Below are 22,882 nucleotides of genomic sequence, written 5' to 3'. Positions count from 1 at the left end.
ATTTAGATTTTGATTGTGCTATACTGATTAGTCACGAGTAAAGTGAAAGGTTATGCTCAAGCAGTTTATTTTTGGCCATGGTCTGTATATGATTTTGGGACAAACACTTTCAATGTTTTTGTCTGTAGTTTAACGATCAGGCTGCACTAAATTGAAACTAGATGATCCTTACATGGCAGCAAAAGAATAATGTTAAAGTTGTTTTTAAAGCTTGTTTTTAGCTGGCTGTGCGCAGGAATCGACACATAGCATCTTTCTTTTGGAAATGTAGTTGTTTGGTTAAATAGATGCTAGGTGAAAAATACCAATTGAGTATGCAAATATTAGAATGGCTTTGTCAGTGGGTTTTTGGAGTAAGGCAATTGGAAAAAAATTTAGGTCACACTTTATTTTAAGGTTCAATTCTCACTATTAATAAACCATTAACTATGATTTTTAAACTCCTAATTTGCTGCTTATTAATGGTTAGTAAGGTAGTTGTTAAGTTTAGGTATTGTGTAGGATTAGGGATGTAGAACATGGTCATGCAGGATATGTGCTTTATAAGTACTAATAAACAGCCAATATGTGACCCTGGAGCACAAAACCGTCTTAAGTCGCTGGGGTATATTTGTAGCAATAGCCAGAAATACATTGTATGGGGGTCAAAATTATCGATTTTTTTTTATGCCAAAAATCATTAGGACATTGAGTAAAGATCATGTTCCATGAAGATATTTTGTAAATGTCCTACCGTAAATGTATCAAAACTTCATTTTTAATTAGTAATATGCATTGCTAAGGACTTCATTTGGGCAACTTTAAAGGTGATTTTCTCAATATTTAGATTTTTTTTTTTTTTTGCTTCCTCAGTTTCCAGATTTTCAAATAGTTGTATCTCAGCCAAATATTGTCCTATCCTAACAAACCATGCATCAATGGGAAGCTTATTTATTCAGATTACAGATGTTGTATAAATCTCAATTTCGAAAAATTGACGCTTAAGACTAGTTTTGTGGTCCAGGGTCACGTATGTTAATAGTAGGCATTAGGGCTGTGTATCACCAGCAAAGTCACGATACGATATGTATCACGATACATGACTGCACTGAATTTCACCTCAGCAGAATTTAGAAAAACAGCTGTTTATTAAACATAGTGCCATTTCTAACTATTGGCACACTTTTCTGAGAATAGACTTGAAGTGGAGATGGCTAAACTGCAAGCTAAGCAGTGTTTTCAGAAAGCAAGCGCGTTTATCCAGTGGGGAGTGAGCGCGTGAGCACAGGGTTGCCAGGTTGACACAGATAAGTAGCACGTTTAGCAGATATTTCTGTATTGCGCAAGTGTAAAGCTCTGTTTTGGGGATTACGTCTCTTTATATCAGGCAACCCCGTTGTGTTCCTCTGCGGCCAGATTATTAACAGATGCTCTATTCATTATTTTTTAGAAACCTCACACTTTTCTACTAAATTTTAAACGTTGTCAAATTGAGCGTGGTCCACTGCTGCACACTGGCCACAGTATCAATACAGGGCCAGCTGTATCGATACTCGTATCGTCAAATCTCTGTGACGATACATCGTCATATCGATATTTTCAACACAGCACTAGTAGGCATGCTAAGCAACTAGTTAATACTGAGAACTGGTTCCTATACTAAAGTGTTACCAATTGTTATCATTTTTATAAAGGCTATTTATAGCCGTATATTTATTTATTTAATCTTTTTTCTCTAAAGTTAAAAAAAGTTAGTTCTAAATTATTCTAACATATGAGGAGTAAAACAATTTTGCTTTGGAGTCACTGTAGATCAGCGATTTGTTCAGACATTCCACAGGAAGTAGATTTGGAATTTGAATTAGAATAACAGGATGAATAATTTAATTTCAATTCAAAGAAGTTCATCACAGGCAGTGTATTTTGGGGAATGAGATGTTCTTCCACCCCAGTCAACGAAAGATACTTTATTTAATATGATGACATGTTTAAACCAAAAAAAAAATAAAAATTCTATTTATGTCTGTATTCTTTTTCAAAACTTTTAAACAAGGCTTTGTCTTGACAAACATTGCTTTCCTAGTAAAAAAAATTAAGTGAATTTCTTCTTTTTTTCCCCCCCTCAATTCGTTGCTTTCATTCAAATTGAAGCTGCAATTCAGCATCCTGTTTGCTACCTCAATTCAGCTTAATAAAGTTTAAAAGACAATCACAATTCAATTTTGAATGGGGCACAACCCTGTTAGTCCAATACTTATTAGTTGTTATTTTAATCATTTTTGGATTAAATTATTGGAAGCGACTTACAAACTGACAGGTTACTGGTTTGAATCCGTTTGAAAAATCCTTTCCTTAATTAACTTGCGAATCTGCCAAACAGCTACTGAATCAACATATGGCTTGGGTACTGAACTCTAATTTTCACTTCCATTTTCCATTCCATTTTCTTTTTCAATATGTTGGTCTTAATGTCTAGGTGGGTCTTAGCAAAACATTTTGAAGCTTCTGATCTCGATGGTCCCTTCTTGGATTTTTTTTGTGTTGATGGGGCATGTATAGTGAGGAACATCTCACTATATAATTGCTGTTTTCACTCAAAATATCTGCCTCTGTTTGGTCCTTCACAGAAAGTTCTGGGAGACCTTCATCTCCATCTGTCATGAGAACCATAGTCTCCACGGCATCACCTTTGAACAGATTAAAATCCAGCTGGAGGCCTTGGAGCTAAAAAAGACCTACGTGCTCAACCCGCTGGCCCCAGAGTTCATCCCGCGTGCCCTGCGCTCGCAACATCCCCAGGGTCCCGGCAAGCACCAGCACTCCCCACCCAAGGTACGAGTCTTCATCCTATACAAACCCCAATCATTGAAAATCAGATTACTTAGAGATTTGAACAGACCCCTAAACTAGTCAGAAGCTACACCAAAAACAAGCCAGACTCCCATATACTGTTTTTCTGAATGAGAAAGGTAGCCGTTTTGCCCTCGATTTTATTGCGTTCCTCTTCCATTTCACACAATGAATGTCACAATTGGGCTTATAGCTCCTTCAGGCCTCCTCACAATACAAGATATTCCTACCAAATGGGCCAATTTTATAACTCATTTCAGTTCATCTCTTGTGCACGGAAAGAAGGACGTGACAGTCGCAACGTCTGCTCTGATACGGTCAGTGGCGTCCACGGCGGAGGGTTTGATATGACGTGCTGTGATGTGGAGTCATGCACGCTCTCCCCCGCTGACATTAATAAAAGGGTTTGGTTGTGTGAGTGGCGGAGAGCATCCATCTAAATGCAAGTGAGCTCTCGCACCCTCAAAACGAATAATATACCAATCAATCCTCAGCCCTCAGGGGAGGAAGGTAAACATGCCAAAATAGATGAGTGAGGAGACTTCCTTTTCCCCCTTTTTTCAGTAGCTCAAAGCTGTGTCTGTTTCTCCTCACCCCCTCCGTTTCATTTGTACTAGTCATAGAGGATTACCAGTTCACGAAACCAGTTCAAGTCATGTTTAAAGCATTGCCATTAATTTTCCCAGAAGATTTGCAAATGACTGTTTTTAAAAAGCAACTTAATAGCTACTTTTGAATAGGTGTCAATGGAGAATCACAGTTTTGGCCATCAGGATGATGTAGTTCGACCATCTACCAGCTGGAGCTATGGGGGTCAACCTATCCAACCCATTACTGACCTCCAGGATTGTCAGATTAATGGCAAATTGGGAGTGTTCAAGTTTGAACACTTCCAAAATTACACCTATACACAAAGGGCCTGTCCCAATACTCACGTTTGCAGTCTTTGCGTTTGACCAACTGTCCACTTACATGGCGTATTTACTGTATTTAGCCAAGTGTTCGAGTAATTACCTGATGGGACACACTTACAACATAGTGTTGAAGAAATGCAGGTTTTTACAGAGCTTTATTTAAAGTACTTTGCACTTTAAAATAAACTTGTTACATAGTGAGTGTCTGTTCAGTAGTCCTCTTTGTAGAAGGCAAAACTCCAAATGTTTTGCAAAATACAAATCTCTATACCAAATAAACGCTTTATATTTTACTACCAAATTATATATAATATCTAATTAATTTAGTGTTTTGTTTTGTGTTTGTTTTTTACATCTCACGATATTGGGCCCTGTGAGTACCAGAACGTGATGAATGATGGGATACGCTTAAACATGAATAGCACATTGAAGTTCTGATAGTGTGGATTTAGTGTGCGTTAATGGAAAATTTGCTGAAGTTTTACTCAACTTCAGGTTATCTAAGATGTAGATGAGTTTGTTTCTTCATGGGAACAGATTTGGAGAAATTTAGCATAATATAACTTGCTCACCAATGGATGCTCTGGAGTGACTGGGTGCCGTCAGAATGAGAGTCCAAACAGCTGATAAACGCATCACAATAATCCACAAGTAATTTACATGAATCCAGTCCATCAGTTAATGACTTAAGTTAAAAGCTGTGTGCTTGTAAGAAACAAATTCATCATTAAGGCGTTTTTAACTACTTCCAGCTAAAATATGAGTCTTCTATCCGTAATATTGTTTTTTCATCTGAATCAAGAGAGAAATATGCATAGATCAAGTACTGTTTACAACAGAAACACAGTTCAAAACAAACATGTCAGTGGATTTTTGATGTGAGAGGACAAGAGAGGAGATGGACTTTTTTTTTGTTTTTTTACAAACATGCAGCTTTTCGCTTCAAGACATTTATTAATGGACTGGAGTCATGTGGATTATTGTGAAGTTTTTATCGGCTGTTTGGACTCTCATTTTGATGGCACCCATTCACTGCAGAGGAATGGACTTTTTTTTTGTTTTTTTACAAACATGCAGCTTTTCGCTTCAAGACATTTATTAATGGACTGGAGTCATGTGGATTATTGTGAAGTTTTTATCGGCTGTTTGGACTCTCATTTTGACGGCACCCATTCACTGCAGAGGATCCATTGGTGAGCAAGTGATGTAATGCTACGTTTCTCCAAATTTGACTGTTCCCATGAAGAAACTAGGGCTGCCCCCTAATAGTCGACTAACCGTTAGTCGATGAGAAGAGGCTTGGTCGACTAAAATTTTATTAGTCGCACAAAAAAAAAATCCACACGAAGTGGTGAAATCACGCAGTCCGTGACGGACAAATCATTAACGGCTGGTCTATGTGGTTATATAGTACATCGGGCAGGACATCCATACGCTCACCTAACATTCATTGACCTCAAATATGGCTTATCATCTGAAATATGTATGTAGTAGCAACTTTACATGGCAGCTCAATCTAATGTTAGCCTAGAAAAAAGTGCGCTGTTCATGTGCTGCATGACAGATGGAGGCGCCGCTGCGATCATTTGCTCTTAAAATACTTTGTCATTTTTGGTCATACATACAGATAAGAGTAATGCATCTTTCGTATCTGTAAAGACTCTACGTTTATTCGTGTGCGCTCAGAATAACAACGAAACGTTGTGCTTTTGTAAAATAATTAAAGCAAACAGCAGAAATAAAAAAAGCTAACTTTCTGCCGTCTCGGTCTCTGTGAACTTGAGCACGTCACTTTGATACTCTGTGTATTCTTGCCTTATTACAGACATGAAAAATATATATAGAGAGAGTGAGACTTTTAAATGAACCAATTCAAATGGAAAACAAATATTCTCAATTATGTAATCCGTATGAAACATGCATAGAGGCGCATCCACTACTGCAGAGATGACGAGTCGGTGTCGCCGACTTCATCTCTTAAACCGAAAACAGAAAGCACTAGTGTATCAATAAATTGTTAAAACGTTAATGCAGTGTACTTGCTGTTTTTCTCTAATACATTCATAATTATTAGATTTGCCGGTGCACTGTGGCAAGCCTTTTTTGTGTGCGCTTGAGCGCTTATTAGGCTATGTAGGCAATTAAAGGCTCATTATTATGATTTATATGGTTTATTATTTAAAAGTGCAACTAATGGTCGACTAATGCATACAATCTTTAGTCGAGGGCAGCCCTAGAAGAAACAAACTCATCTACATCTTAAATGGTCTGAGAAAGAACTATTACTTCAAGGGCACTGAGCTTTGGCATTGTTCAGATATGAAACAGTCTTGCACACTTACTACTTGTCACATGCATACGCTCTCAGTGGCCAAGCCGTAAATATATGTATTGGCCCATTAATATACTTTTTTTTTTTTTACTTTACTTACCAATCTCCCAATGTTTGTATCCTTAACACAATAACAATGATGCCACCACAGCAATCTAAAACTTTACATGCTCGAATGGAAAAGGTCAAAAAGAGGAACAATACCAATCTCAGTCAAAAACAAGCTTTGCCATACAGACAAAGGAGGGAAGAACCCAATTCATTACCAAATAACCAATCAAGATCTATCAGAGATGAGAATCCTGGTGGAGTGTGATAATTATAGACATCGCCATTGATTTCATCCAACACTTGACAGGTGCCTCCCCATTTTTGTGCTGTAATTTCACAGGCTTTGTACTGAAAGTGGCTCATCACATGCTATTGAAATAAGTAGTGTGATCGGTGGTTCCTGCAAACGTGCTGACCCCAGAGTGGCGGTGCTCAGAGCTGCCTTGACTCAGGCCAGCAGAACGCCTCAATTGCCCGTTGATGCTGTCAGCATATCATTCTGTATGCACTCAAACACATTGATCTGTTTTGAAAAGGCACGCATTCCCAGCGGATCGCATCAATGGACTCTTGATTCGGAAGTTGTTGGCAGCACAAAAAAATACAAGCGAGAGCTTTTGCCTTGTACATTTCAGTGCTGTAATTCAGGCACCAAGAACAAGAGTTTGTTCTACTCGATTCACTGATTATCTTTGCAGTTAGCGCTGTGTTTTTCTTGGAAATCATCTGTGTGTGTGCTTCAAACCGCCCTCTGCCCTCAATTTACTGAATCTCCACCCACGTGGAGCCGACTCCCCCGACCCATGTATCGAGAACATCTCAGATGAGATTTGCCTGGCCATGTGGAAGTAAACCATTGTAACCGTTTTGACAAATCAGTGCTGCCTCATGGCGATGCTCGTGCACAGGGTGACAGTCGTCACGGAAAGGGGAAGCACGCCCCCCTGACCCTGTGACTATAGTTAGCACACTAGATGCGTAAGACCCCCTTCCCTCCTCACTTTCCCTACACGGGCTCCTTCATCCTCTAGCACTGTTTCACTCAAACCCTCCTCTTCCTCTTCCCCCACAGGCGAAAGGACAGCTGGGCAATCACACTGAACCCTTCCCCCCTGAAGGCTTTGGTAAGTCTCTCTCTCTCTCTTTGACCTCTTGTTCTTGAAGGTTTGAACATTTTCACCCAGGCTTCTCTTAATGTGTGAATGTGCTCTCATTACGTGTTCTCTAGCTCTGAAATGCTACAGCGTAAGGTTGTCATGATACCGTAATCACATCAATACATGTCAATGTAGGCAAATATTTTTGGCAACACATTTAGTATATGGGTAACAAATAAACAACCAAATCCAAAGGGGGAAAAAAGGGCATTTTATATATATTATCATACTTCGATTTATCATGTACACTAGGATTGACATTATTAATGTATAGTAAAAAATGACATTTGATATAATATATTAATATAAAATGTTTTTAATAATAATATCCCAATATTTGGTACAATTAATGTGTCCCTGTCCCTAAAAACCTAAAAGTTCAGCTTCACTTTATCATATTTGATGTGCTTAATGTGTGTGCGTTGATCAGTGTTTATATTCAAGCATTATGCAAAAAAAACCTTGTATTGTTTATATGTAGTATTATACAAGTCTAAATTAAATGTTGTAAAAAAAAAATTATTTTTAAAATAAAAATTTTATTGCAACAATAATAATTTCTTCATTTATTGCGATTCATTTTTATTCACCAAAGTAATGTAGTTGATTTACTTTAATTTGATTTAATTATTTTTATTTATTTTTTGTAATGGCAGACACTTTGGTTTATATTTTGGTGGACCAAAAAAAATAGTAGCAAGTACTGTACATGCAATCGTGGTACTATATTTCAAATTCTACCATCTGAAAAACAGTCCTGCACTTTAAAGGGCTTTTCACACTGAGCGCGAAAATTCGACACGAATGTTCGGCACGATGACGCTATGGGACTATTCACACCTGGCGCGAACATTCGTGGCACGAAAAAGTTATGATTTTTTTTCACCTTGTGCGTCCAATTATATTTGAGCTTAAATCACGTGACCGGAGCAGCTACTGTTGCTCGAAAAGGCAAAGAGTGGTGGCGCTGTTTGGCTCTTAATTTAATTTCTATTAATTCTTCGCTGAATTATGTGAACTGGCATGTCCGTTTTCTTCCACGTGAGCGAGTGTTCGAGCGCGTTCACTCTCTAGATCTTCCATATTTAAAAACAATTGAGTGAAACATTTTTCTACACATGAAATATGAAAGCAAAATAGACATGATTATGACGATATATTTTCTGTGTGTGTTTTGTATGCAACTCATGGTATTTTTATAACAATAAAGGATGTTTATGACAAATGATAAGCAGCGTGGCGTTATTAAACATAGAAAGAGTGCATGTCTGCTTATTATAGAATCAAAGTCAACTATAGATCACAATCGGAAGTTATTACAAGCACTCGACAGATGGAGAGTAGAGATTTAATTAAATCAGTGAATAAATAACACTTGGAGAAGAGTTTTAATTAAACTATTGATCAGTGTTGTGTCACATGTTGCAAGTATTTTTTGCCAAGACATTTGGTTTTGCCAACAGATAAACAGCCATAACCAAAAGGGCCATTTTCCATTTAATAATTAAATTTTCAAATGTGGCTTCATGCTTTTAAGATGTTTTCTTGTTAGCATTATAGATAGTTTGTGTTTCTGGCATAGAACCCCATTTTATTTAGCTATATTCATTTAATGCTGTATATTGAGCAGCGGATAATGTTGAATCTATATGAGATACATATCTGAGGAAAAATGCATTGTTGTTCGGCGCCACCTAGCGTGCAGGCGTGAATTAGCAGAAGGCGATCAATCGTTTCGTGTTCGGTGTGAAAGCACTGTTCGTCAGCGATTCGCATCGCTTTTGCGCATCGCACTCAGTGTGAAAAGGTCGTGAGATTATATACCTTGGCACTGGTGTATTTTGCAGCAGGTTCTATGGTGTTAAACGTTTGTATAGGACACCACTTAAGATTAATTTGAGGTGGTCAAAGCCACTTCACATTACCCGTTTAACATTCATATGGAGCAGTTACCTGGAGAATGTGACGGAGAGGTCAGCAGCTGTATTAGCCCCTCGTGAAGCAAGGAGATGTTTTCACAGCCTTTGACCTCTGATTGGAGAGTTTGAGGATATTATTGGTGTGATGTGACGGAGCTGTCTGAACAAATCGAGGTCATTAGTTTGTGGAGCGCCGCTTGAGTGATTGTCGAGGCAGAAAGAGAAGACAGAGAGCGAGAGCATAGAGGAGTCCGAGAGAGACGAGATCAGTCAAGTGGATCCAACTTCCTTCCAGCCTCACTTCTCGCCCAATCAAAACATGATCATGTGTGGCAGCAGCGCCAATTCCCCCTGAATTACTTCCATGGATTGCCGTGTGTCTGGGCAAATGACTTGAGCCAGGTGTGTGTGTGTAGTGTGTGCTGTTCAGTGCTCGTGAGGACATTTCGGGGGTGGTTGTAGCGAAATGATTCTGGGGGTGTTGGGCTTCAAACAGACCGCTTCAATCTGAAGCAGGGATGACCCTGAAATTGGTACAGATTGGGGTGTATCAGGGCATAGAGTTTCACACTAGGGTTTTAGATCAGACCTGTGTCTGATTGGGAAAGGTTTTTTCCAAACTAGGTTGTTCACAGAGGACCTGCAGATGAATCGGTATTGGGTGAATCGCAGGAAACATGGTTACACTTTATTTTAAGGTCCAGTTCTCGCTATTAATTAACTATTAACTACAACTTTTGCCTCAAACTCCTAATTAATGCTTAGTAAGATAGTTGTTAAGTTTAGGTATTGGGTAGGATTGGGGATGTAGAATGTGGTCATGCAGAATGTGCGCTTTATAAATAATTAGTGTAATATTATGAGGTATGATTCTTTTAGTCTCAATTTTGGACTATGTTTGTATCTTCAGTTCAGCCCAGTGCTGCTGTGTTGATGGGGAACCCGATTCAAGCCTTTACTCCACCAGGAACCGGAGCTCCAGCCTCCGGCAAATCACCAAGCCCTGTTCAAAGAATCGACCCTGGAGCCAGCATCCTGTATGTGCCCGCAGTCTATGGGGGCAATATGGTGATGCCCGTGCCTCTTCCGGTATGTTCTGGACTTATTTCTCATACTCTCCAACATGGGTCATAATTTGTTTATTTTTGAGAATCTTTGAGATGTTTCACCCTGTTTTCATGTTCTTTTTCCTGGAATTTGGAGGCCCTTATCTATCAACCCTAAATGCATGCTGTACACTTGTATGACTCTCACCTCACCCTCTCTTCACCAGTTGCCATGGCCCGGCTACCAGAGCCGTTTCGCTGTGGATCCTCGCATCATGAGCCATCAGGCCGCCATGGCTGCATACAACCTCAACCTGCGGCCAGCAGCCAGTCGCACCTCACCTGTGCTGTATGGGTTCAGTCACCAGTCTCCTCTAGGCCTGAACCAGCAGCCCACCTCTGAGAAAGAACTACTTCAGGAGCCCAGTGGGAATGGTATAATTCACAGCACTAGTGTATTCATTTTAACAATACTGGTAGCTCAACTGATATGTGCCAGTAGCAACGCCAAGGTCATGGGTTTGAATCCCAGGGAGCACAGATACTGATAAATGTATAACTAAAAAAAAAATATTTTAGTTTTGTAGGTTTGGGCTAGTTGGATGTATTGTTCGAGAATTACAAAAATTGTTTACGATAATGCACTTACATTTGAACTCAGGAGGGTTTTTAGGATGAAATATGTAGCTCGTATTTTGGCAAAAACGCTTTTGCAAAATATTCAAGTATGCATACCAAAATACTTCCTCATAGACAGCCTCTGTGGATGGAAACCAACTGAGAATGTTCCTTTAAAATACTGTTTCACATCAGGCCTGTTTGCATTGGCTTTACTTTCACTTATATTACATTGGAAAAGTTTATTTTGAAAGTTTTTGAACTTGGCGAACTCTCCGGTTTGAGTCCTCGTATATGGCTGGTGGTGAGGCCTTTTGGGGTTTTATTCTGCTGATTTGTTGTCATTCTTTAGGGAAAATCGACATTAATGGAAAAACGGAGCATTGTAGGCTGCTGACGCCCGAGAGGAAAGCCCCTGAGCTGAAGGAAAAACAGGTACCATCCATCCGCCCGTTCTCTTTTTGTATCTATCTATCTATCATATGTCTTTCCCGATTTAATCTGAAATAAATCAAAGGAGCCGCCCACTATCCCTTCCCACAAGAGCACTTGTAACATGGACCATCTATCTTCACTCGTCCCCTGCATGCTCAAAACACTTCACTTCTCCTACTCTCTTACATCCTCCATTAGCGTCACATGTCCGTAACCATTGTACATCCTCCTCTGTACAGGGAGACCCGGAATCGGTGCAAAACAAGAGTCCAGAGCCCCATGCCAACATGGGCTTCCCTGGCAGCCGCCTCATTCGCAAAGACCCGCAGGCCCAGAGGGCCCTCAACTTCCACCTGGGCCCCCCGCATCCCGGTTTCCCCCCTCACCACGGGAACAGCCCATTTCCGCAGCAGTATGGACTACCCCGACCTCCCCTCCGAATGCAGGCCCCCATCCACCCTCAGGCCTCGTCCTTCCCCCCATCGTTCTTCAGTGGGCCTCCAATGGCGCACCGCGGGCTGCAGTCTCCAGTGCTGGAGGGTGGCGAGGGCTCGATGGGAGCGGGTCCAGGAGGGGTGGCTGAGGATCTGAAAGGTGTGGTGAGAGGCCTTCCCCCACAGATGCACCAGCAGCCCCTGCGCCTCAACAGCTTTGGAGAAGAGAGTTTGGACTCTCTGTTGGGCGATACTCTGGGTATGTGCATGCATGGATCACAGTGCTTCAAACATGTTCATTTCCTTTGATGTGCTGTAGTGTTTATTCCGACTGCTTTCTGTATCAAAGTTTTGAATTTTCTTTCCCAACAACTTTGACAGTTGTAAGTTTAGTTCAAGTACCAGCCTTTCAAGCTTCTCATAAATTCTACAGTATTGTGCCTAAGGGTTTGAATTTGACAGTGTAAAAGCCTTTTCACACCAACTTAGATTTTTTTTTTGGCATAAAAAAACTTTTTTTTTTTTTAAATCGAAATAGTCCAGATACTGATAAATGTATAACTAAAAAAAAATTATTTTAGTTTAGTAGGTTTGGGCTAGTTGGATGTATTGTTCGAGATTTACAAAAATTGTTTACGATAATGCACTTACATTTGAACTCAGGAGGGTTTATAGGATGAAATATGTAGCTCGTATTTTGGCAAAAACGCTTTTGCAAAATATTCAAGTATACATACCAAAATACTTCCTCATAGACATCTTCTGTGGATGGAAACCAACTGAGAATGTTCCTTTAAAATACTGTTTCACATCAGGCCTGTTTGCATTGGCTTTACTTTCACTTATATTACATTGGAAAAGTTTATTTTGAAAGTTTTTGAACTTGGCGAACTCTTCGGTTTGAGTCCTCGTATATGGCTGGTGGTGAGGCCTTTTGGGGTTTTATTCTGCTGATTTGTTGTCATTCTTTAGGGAAAATCGACATTAATGGAAAAACGGAGCATTGTAGGCTGCTGACGCCCGAGAGGAAAGCCCCTGAGCTGAAGGAAAAACAGGTACCATCCATCCGCCCGTTCTCTTTTTGTATCTGTCTATCTATCATATGTCCTTCCCGATTTAATCTGAAATAAATCAAAGGAGCCGCCCACTATCCCTTCCCACAAGAGCACTTGTAACATGGACCATCTATCTTCACTCATCCCCTGCATGCTCAAAACACTTCACTTCTCCTACTCTCTTACACCCTCCATTAGCGTCACATGTCTGTAACCATTGTACATCCTCCTCTCTACAGGGAGACCCGGAATCGGTGCAAAACAAGAGTCCAGAGCCCCATGCCAACATGGGCTTCCCTGGCAGCCGCCTCATTCGCAAAGACCCGCAGGCCCAGAGGGCCCTCAACTTCCACCTGGGCCCCCCGCATCCCGGTTTCCCCCCTCACCACGGGAACAGCCCATTTCCGCAGCAGTATGGACTATCCCGACCTCCCCTCCGAATGCAGGCCCCCATCCACCCTCAGGCCTCGTCCTTCCCCCCATCGTTCTTCAGTGGGCCTCCAATGGCACACCGCGGGCTGCAGTCTCCAGTGCTGGAGGGTGGCGAGGGCTCGATGGGAGTGGGTCCAGGAGGGGTGGCTGAGGATCTGAAGGGTGTGGTGAGAGGCCTTCCCCCACAGATGCACCAGCAGCCCCTGCGCCTCAACAGCTTTGGAGAAGAGAGTTTGGACTCTCTGTTGGGCGATACTCTGGGTATGTGCATGCATGGATCACAGTGCTTCAAACATGTTCATTTCCTTTGATGTGCTGTAGTGTTTATTCCGACTGCTTTCTGTATCAAAGTTTTGAATTTTCTTTCCCAACAACTTTGACAGTTGTAAGTTTAGTTCAAGTACCAGCCTTTCAAGCTTCTCATAAATTCTACAGTATTGTGCCTAAGGGTTTGAATTTGACAGTGTAAAAGCCTTTTCACACCAACTTAGATTTTTTTTTTGGCATAAAAAACTTTTTTTTTAAATCGAAACAGTCTCTCTGAGCTCCTTGAACGGAGTCTGAATCAACCATGCAGGAAACAATAGCAATGCACTCAAAACACTCAGAAAATGGTATCAACCACTGTAAACCCCCAGAACACCCCTCAACCATGCAGCAACACACACAAAACCAGTCAGAACGCCACAGCAGCTGCAGACCAACACCCTAGAAAGTAAGGCTGCACAATTATAATTGTGGTTATTAATTATTTAAGAAATCTCTTTTTACATTCATCAGAATTATTGCACTTTCTACATTACAAAGGGCAAAACCTTAAGAAGCTTCTAAAACAGTGAAATTACTAATATGAATTAATAATGCCAAATTATATTAACCAATTTAAAACTTAAAACAATCCTCACATATAGTATAAATTATATATGCATAAACTATAAATTGACTATAGATTAATCTTTAGTTAAGCTGCAAAAGTTAACCACCGAAGTTCTTTGATTGTTCTTTGATTTACATCAATGACACAAACTCCAGCAGGCAAAAAAATAATTGCACAATTAACGCATTCGTTTTGACAGCCCTAATAAAACCATTTTCAGAATAAATAACCAGCAGGCCAATATCTCAGATGATTATGCTTAAGTAATCAAGAGAAGTAGAAATCATGTTCATGATTAAAATGCGACACTCGGGACACTTAGCAACTTCATAAAAACCACTGCTGTCAAACGATTAATCGCAATTAATCGCATCCAAAATAAAAGTTTTTGTTTACATAATATATGAGTGTGTACTGTGTATATTTATTATGTATATATAATTACAAACACATGCATGTATATATTTAAGGAAAATGTTATGTTTATATATTTAAATATATATTTATATAATATAAAATATAATAATATAAATATATGATTGTATATACATGTAAATATTTTCAAAATATATACTGTATGTGTGTGTATTTATACACAATAAATAAACACAGTACACATACATATATTATGTAAACGTAAAAACTGTTTACATAACTTTTATTTTGGATGCGATTAATCATGATTAAACGTTTGACAGCATTAATAAAAACTATATTTAAAAAAAATTACCAGCCAGAACACCTTACCAACATCATAAAATAAAGCATAACCAAATTTAAAATGTGAAACGAATTTAAGAACATGTGTGTCAATAATTTGAGTCCTTACAGTGTAATTAACTAAACAGCATGTACATACTTGTATATTTATTATGTATATATAATTACAAACACATGCATGTATATATTTAAGGAAAATGTTATGTTTATATATTTAAATATATATTTATATAATATAAAATATAATAATATAAATATATGATTGTATATACATGTAAATATTTTCAAAATATATACTGTATGTGTGTGTATTTATACACAATAAATAAACACAGTACACATACATATATTATGTAAACGTAAAAACTGTTTACATAACTTTTATTTTGGATGCGATTAATCATGATTAAACGTTTGACAGCATTAATAAAAACTATATTTAAAAAAAATTACCAGCCAGAACACCTTACCAACATCATAAAATAAAGCATAACCAAATTTAAAATGTGAAAAGAATTTAAGAACATGTGTGTCAATAATTTGAGTCCTTACAGTGTAATTAACTAAACAGCATGTACATACTGTACTTATTATACATAATTTACTGTTATTAGTATGGTAAGTACATATAACTAGGACACCGTAAAATAAACTGTTACCTTAAATATTTGTTTTCTTTAATCATGGTTGTTTCTTATCCTGAACCTGGTTAGCCTCCTTCAGGAGAACTTGAATGTGTCGGTCTGCTGAAGTAGTCATGCTGGGGATTAGTGAACAGACCTTTTGTGTTTTCCCAGCATGTTATGGGCTTTCTCTGTTGTGTTTTCACAGATGGTCAGGCTTCCTCAGGGCTGGATGCTCTGGGCCAGCAGCACCAGCAGACTCGTGTGGGTCAGTGGGGTGACCAGTCTCCGTTTCTGCAGGCCGGTGTGGCCCCCTTCCCCCTGGCGCAGCAGTTGGCTCATCTCGGCCAGCCGGGTCTGCGACTCCCCCAGCAGCTCCTCCGAGCCGGCTGGGGCCTGGGCCCTGCAGCAGAGGAGGAGCCCAGACCTGCCATGCCCAGGTTAGAAGACACTTTGTCCTGCTCGCTTTATATTATTTTGCAGAATTCAGAAATACATAAAATTTCATAAGGTAAATATATTTATTACCATGATGATAACTAGATGCTGTGCCACCTCTAAAGGGACATGATGCAAAAGAATATGTGATGAGAGGAAAAAATGACTCTATTGCTTTTACTTTCTATCACAAACATTCTGTGTTTGAGATAGAAACGTTTTGCAGGCAACAGAACGCAAAAGTTTTGCAGGCAAACGAAAGGTTTCTCTTCACAAAACTTTTGTGAGTGAAAACAAGTTTTGCGAATTAATGAAAGTTTCTTGGGAGAATGAACAAGTTTTGCGAGTGAACACAAGGTTCCTCAGTAGAAAGCAACATTTTTGTAAGCAATTGTGTCGGTTTGCAAGCGAACGCAATTTTGCATAAACGTTTCTCGGGAGAATGCAAAAGACTTGTATTCGAAAGCAACAATTTTGTGAATTAAAGCGCAAATTTCTTGGGAGAAAAAAAGTTTTGCAAGTGACCACAAATTTTCGCAGCACAACGCAAATGTTTTGTTTTTTTAAGTGAAAACAACAGTTTTGCGCATGAATGCAAAAGCTTCTCAGGAGAATGCAAAAGTCTTGAGCGAAAACAACAGTTTTGCAAATTAGTGCACAACTTTCTTGGGAGAACGAGAAAGTTTTGTAAGCAAACGCAAGGTTTCTCAGGGGAACGCAAAAGTTTTGTGACCGAAAACAACTGTTTTGCAAACGAACGCAGAAATTTGTTGGGAGGACGAAAAAGTTTTGTGAGCGAAAACAACAGTTTTGCGAATTAATGCAAAAGTTGCTCAGGTGAACGAAAACATTTTGCGAGCAAATGCAAACTTTCTCGGAATGCAAATGTTTTTTCTGATGATTTTAAAATCTGATAAGATCCAGTCACAATGTAGCACACCTCTGTTCATTGTTTATTACTGTTATTAAGTTTGTTTCATTGTTTCGCCATTTTTCTATGCTGTTTTTGAAAATATAATAGACCGTATACACAGTTGTAGCGTCTGGACCACTCCAACACACAATATATATTTTGTTAGCTAGATTTCACAAATACTTTGTAACACCCCAGGACGCCGAACAAGACCCTGGTTTCATGGTAACCCGATACATTTACAACCTTGTGGAATGCGAGCCGGCTCTCATTCTGCTTTCTCCAGAAACAAGGGGTAAAAATGCACAGGAGAAATGGACTGTTCTACTAATTAATTCATAGGAAAACCTTCTTTGAATGAACACCCATTTTCTTCAGGCCATTGTGTATATTATTGCTGTGTTGTATTTAATCTGTTGTATTATAGACTATTTTTATTCATGCTTACGATAAACCACTCATACATATAAGTAACTCTACCATGTCTAGTATCTATGAATTCGTCATATCCTGAGTCTTACCTTCCTGCTTCTCTCGCTCAGTCTCTTTCTCTCTCTCTCTCTCCAGATATCCCGGTCTGTTGCGTGAAATGCTCCCTCAAGACCAGTATGAGCAGCGGGAGCCGGCCGACATGCCCCCTCCTCAGTCTCGCCTCCTTCAGTACCGTCAAGTCCAGCCCCGATGCCCCGGAGACCTGCCATCTCCCTCTTCCTCCAGCTCAAACCACACCTCCGGCCCCAATCCCTTCCCAGTTCCCTTCCCCGACACCAGCCGAGAGCTGCCCATGGGCGGCCAGCCCTTCCAGCCACACCAAGCCTTCAATCAGGCCTCATTCTCCCTGCCGCCCGAGCACACAGCGGGGCCTCTTCCAGTCAAATACCTCCTCCAGGAGGCCCACTGGCCCCACCCTGGCCTACCCCAGAGCCATGTGCTGGGCCACGGCATGCCCTTTGGCCTGCAGGCCATGGCGCACAGGCAAGAGCAGGGCCCCCTCACACAGCTGCAGCACCAGCAGCAGAAACAGCAGCTCCAGGCCCCGCAGAGCTCCCTGCACAGCGTAGAAGAGGTGAGGGCTGTCTTTGGGCTGTTAAATGAAATCTTCACTGTTTCGCTTGTCTGCACTCGCATTAGTAGTCACTGCATAATTACACAAAGAACTCTCATCAAAAGCCTTAGATGATAATGCTGCCACAAATGAACAATTTGCATTGAAAATCAACAAATTACTGTCACTTGTCGCTGTAACTGCTGTCAAAGGGGTGATTGAGTTTGTTTTAATGGAATATTCCATGAATGAGTAATAAAACTTAAGAATTAGTCATTTTAGCACTTTGTTTCCTGAAGTCAATGGTTTGTTTGTTTTTAAAGGTTTTTGGGTTAAATGCCTAAAATAAGTTCTGTGGTCAAAATAAGCTCAAGATATTTTCATGGTTTATTCTACAATGTAAAAGGGATCAGTAATAGCCTGCTTGAGCTTTTACTTGTCTTGAAAAAGGCGGTTACTAGCAAATAGCTAAATTGGACTACAGAGATTTGTTGAGACATTAAACATGATCACACCGAAACTCGTCTGCTCACTAGTCCGCTTTCACAACCCCATTGTGTTTATAATCGACTCAAACTTCAAAGAAGATTTTAAATAATGATCGGAAGATTTGTCAGAAGCTTACTAGTAGTGACGTTAAAGTTTGTATCCTTGCTTTCGCTTTTACTTCTGGCAGATTTAGACTCAAAACTATTATTTTGGTAATCTGTCAATTATTCTGACGATTAATCCAGTAATCAGATAATTATAATTCATTTTTTGTGGTAATAAAAATAGACCTAAGCGAATACTAGCCTTTAAAATTACTTAAAATACATATATAATAGCAATGAGACTATAGTAATTAGTTCAAATAACATACCAAAAACAAGTAATCATATGGTTTTGGAACAAAACTGTTAAAATACATAATCTACTATCAACAATAGATCTAACGTACATTACGCATTATAACAAATGACTGCATAGGGTGCCAAAGGCCTGACGATTGTTTTACACTTTACTGTAAATGATAACAGTTTGTGTGGAGCAGCATTTACTCGCTCTGACACGCACGTACGTAACCTACACGCATTTCAATAAAGCGCATATATTAAACCCGCATTGCATATATTTATTTAATTGAATCGTAACATTTGTGAACTCGTGTTCATTGTGAAGATTATCTTGATGAACAAAACGTGTAAGAATCAAACTTTTGTTGGTCACATAGCTTATTTTCTGCAATTATCCAAAAGCCAATGGGGAAAATCCTATTGGGTTTTTTGTCGAGGGAACCAGGGTGATGCAAAATTTATGGTTGGCCTACAAAAAATGCCATCATTGCAGCACTGTATTACCACAGAAACTAATTGTTAATAGTCTCAGTTTGTAAAAACAAATGGGAATCGTCTTCACAGTAATGGACTTTCAATGGAAGTTTATAGTCCAAGCGGACCAGAAGATTTTAAAAGCTCACATTTTTGTTGAATCACTCTACAACGTATTATGTACTAACCAAGGTACTTCCTGTAGGAGTTTGCTCCGTATAAAGAGTTTCAAGACACTAAAATCATATCAAACTTTACTGGAGCAGCTGATCAGAACTGTGAAATAGTTGAATGTTTTATAAGCATTTTTTGTGATTTTTGCGTATTTTAAACATTTTGGACACATTGAAATTATTGCCTGCCCCGTGGTAATGACAGCATATAGACATGTTAGAAAAACAGCCCAGAATATTGCTTTAAAACAGAGTAGTTACACTTTTGGTATTCTTAGTGTGATTTGGCATATAAAAATAGGCTGAAAAAAGACATCAAATAATAAATCTTGTCTGAATTGGACTACATATCTCTGGCATTCAACTGAGCTCCCTCTGTTTTTGATGTTTCAATCAGAGGGTTGGACACAAATGCATCCAAATGAAGTATCTCTTTGATTGCATTAGTTTCTTCCTATTCCCACACTCATTTTCTGTCTCTCAGTATGAACCACGGGGCCCCGGGCGGCCTCTATACCAGAGGAGGATCTCCTCCAGCTCCCCCCAGCCGTATCCGGACAGCCTGGATCCTCAGGACCACCCCACGCCCACCTACAGATACCCCTCAGCAGACCTATGGCTGGGCAGCAGCGGGCCCGGCCCGAGCCCCGCTCCTCTCCACAACATTCCATGTAACGGAGCGAGCCACCCCGTCCCTCACAGGGAGGTTTTAGGTGCGTTTCGATGAGCTTTGCATGCGTAGGATAGATTTTGGTGGCTGTTGTCGTGATATACAAGTGCACTTATTCCTTTTATTCAATGTTGGATGTCTATTAAGGAAATTCACAGCATCCAATTATTCCATTTGAGTCATCTAGTGATGAGTCAAAATGATTGCTGTGCTCAGTGTTGTTATTATTCACTAAAACTATTCAAAATTGCTTTCAGTAATTGAAATAAAGCTAAAAGAATAGCTTAAAAAATGTTTGGAATATTGCCTTGGCAACTAACAATCAAATTTAAATTTGAAGTACCAAATTGGCTAAACCTGATATATAAACAATACTAAAATAGCACTGGTTTAGCTGATGTAATTATATGTCTTAATATATTCTGATTCTTCTTTTGCAGTATTGCAAAGCTATTTTTTTATTAGCTAAAACTGAAATTAAAACAAAAATCATCGCTACTTATAAATAAATGTAATACTGTATAAATGATTCAAAAGCATACCATCGTCTGTAGGAATCATGTTTTTTTTTTTGCAGTATTGCAAAGCAATTTTTAATCACTAAAACTAAAATTAAATATGAAAACCGAAAATATTAAAAATAACAGCTATATAAATAAATACTATAATACATATAATCATATGTAGGGTTTTAGTTTTTTGCATTATTGCAAAGCTATTTTTCATGACTACAACTTAAACTGAAATTAAAATGATCACCAAAAATATTAAAATAAAAGCTACTTCTAAAAATTAAAATAAATGCTGTAATTCTATGTAATCAAACAATACTAAAATAATACTGGTTTTGCTGCTGTGATCGTATATCATATAGGCATGTAATATACTATATTGTGATTCTTGTTCTACTCTGATTTTAATCAGTAAAATTCAACTAAAAGCTGGAAATATTCAAATAAAAGCTGCTTCTAAAATAAAAGCGATTTCTAAAATATAAAGAAATGCTATATAACTAATACAAAAACAACACTGATGTAATTTGCTGATGTAATCAATATATTGTGATTCTTTTTCTTGCAGTATTGTAAAGCTATTTTCAATCATCGTATTGATCGTGTTGGTATTTTTGAAATGTTTTGCATTTCAAATAATTGAATTTAAAGAAGCTCAACCAGAGTGAATGTGCCGCACTGTGATGCTGCATGCAGTTAAAAATAGTATCGTTTTGAAAACCATGTCTAATTTGTCTGGCGGACACGCACCATTGTACTGATACCAATTGTGCAGCCGTTCAGACAACCCACAAATTAAGTTTTGCTCATCCATAGAATCAACCTTATACATAATTTTAGTCATGTACAAAACTGTCTATACCAAGTGAAAAGCAATAGCGTGTTTAATAATGAACATTAATGTTGCCTGTGATCCCATTAACCCGTGTACATTAGACCTGTGATGAATATAATAACTGCCACTTGATGCAGTTGTGTTGAAATAGTAACGACGTGCGCTAATTGTTCCTCAGTTTCAAAGGCGATGAGCATCGCGGATGAGCAGCAGTCGCCTCACCCCGCCAGCGCCGCGTCTCTCCAGCACCACGGACAGTTCCCACCCCTCATGCCCAGCAAGCAGACCCCGCCCGAACCGGGAGGGGGCAACACCAGCCCAGGGGGGCCCCAGGGGCCCAGTAACTCCAAGCCCCCGACCATGTCCTACGCCAGCGCCCTCCGAGCCCCTCCAAAGCCCCGACCGCTGCCCGAGCAGGTCAAGAAGAACAGTGACCCCATCTCTCTGTTACAGGAACTTAGCATAGGCAGTTCAAACAGTAGCAATGGCTATTACACGTATTTTAAATAAGTCAATATATATGAACTATATACACCTGTTAAAAAGGAAAACTGTTGAAAAAAAATAGAATAACAATCTAAAAATTTTTTTAAAAAAAACAATAAAAATGTCTTTTGATTTTGTGGGATAGTTAGACATTTTGCGTTTTATTATTTTTTACTTGCTTTAGTACTATAGTTGGTTATTTTACAGTTTGGCATCTTGTGATTTTACAAACCGAATCAGCATATACCAAATGTTTTGGTGTTTCATGAGATATATATATATATATATATATATATATATATATATATAACAAAGAGGTTTTGTTTGTGCTCGCCTGATCAGGATATAAAAAGTGAACCATTATGAGAGCTATAATATATTTACTTATGCTCAGGAAATGGTTATTAGTGCTGGCAAAAGGCACGAAGCAACCAAAAACAAAAACTGGTCATTTAATGAAGCTGTTAGCAATACAACAAACTGATATCTTTGTACTGTAGAACTGCATTACCATTAGTAAATTAACAAATAGACAGAAAATGAGCGTTCGTTATTCTTCGATCACGGTTTTGTTCATTATTTGGCCACAGTTTAGAGAAACGCACTCAGTCATGGTGAGATGGCACTTTTTCGAAAAGCTGTTTAGGTATCGATTTGTCTACGGTATGTAATGCAGCCTCATATTGTCGTTTATATCCTTTCGAAAGTTAACAGCGGTTTAATTGTTGCTTTTACGGTAAAAATCATCATCAGCTTCCATCTTTTCACCATTTAATCAATCTCCCAAACATTTATAACTATTCAACATCTTAAAGGGATAGTTCACCCAAAAATGAAAATTCTGTCATTAATTACTCACCCCATGTCGTTCCAAACCCGTAAGACTTTCGTTCATCTTCAGAACACAGATTAGGTTATTTTTGATGAAATCCGAGAGCTTTCTGACCCTCCATAGACTGCAACACAACTGACACGTTCAAGACCCAAAAAGTTAGTCAGGACATTGTTAAAATAGTCCACGTGACATCAGTGGTTCAACCTTAATGTTATAAAGTTAC

The 22,882-nt window shown here is 39.0% G+C and overlaps 1 protein-coding gene across 3 annotated transcripts in view; it reads left to right on the top strand.

The window, feature by feature from the left end:
- helz (helicase with zinc finger) overlaps window positions 1-21,922 on the top strand; it is an 82,653-nt gene extending 60,731 nt beyond the window's left edge. For 2 of the 3 annotated variants that reach the window (XM_016229503.1, XM_016229504.1), the window contains 10 exons: window positions 2,607-2,811; window positions 7,199-7,250; window positions 10,113-10,291; window positions 10,476-10,683; window positions 11,219-11,301; window positions 11,541-11,994; window positions 15,651-15,882; window positions 17,361-17,859; window positions 19,806-20,034; window positions 21,517-21,922. In XM_016229503.1, the coding sequence (XP_016084989.1) occupies window positions 2,607-2,811; window positions 7,199-7,250; window positions 10,113-10,291; window positions 10,476-10,683; window positions 11,219-11,301; window positions 11,541-11,994; window positions 15,651-15,882; window positions 17,361-17,859; window positions 19,806-20,034; window positions 21,517-21,848 (2,473 nt within the window). In that variant the 3' untranslated portion in view covers window positions 21,849-21,922. Of the gene's footprint in view, window positions 1-2,606; window positions 2,812-7,198; window positions 7,251-10,112; window positions 10,292-10,475; window positions 10,684-11,218; window positions 11,302-11,540; window positions 11,995-13,029; window positions 13,484-15,650; window positions 15,883-17,360; window positions 17,860-19,805; window positions 20,035-21,516 lie in introns of all 3 variants that reach the window. The other variant, XM_016229505.1, reaches the window with a different exon arrangement.
- The last annotated feature ends 960 nt before the right edge of the window (window positions 21,923-22,882 follow it).

Source organism: Sinocyclocheilus grahami, unplaced genomic scaffold, assembly GCF_001515645.1.
Source record: "Sinocyclocheilus grahami isolate Dianchi unplaced genomic scaffold, SAMN03320097.WGS_v1.1 scaffold353.1, whole genome shotgun sequence".
Taxonomy (NCBI): Eukaryota; Metazoa; Chordata; class Actinopteri; order Cypriniformes; family Cyprinidae; genus Sinocyclocheilus; species Sinocyclocheilus grahami.
Note: the sequence above shows the minus strand (reverse complement) of the source record. Positions and strands in the feature narration are given on the sequence as shown.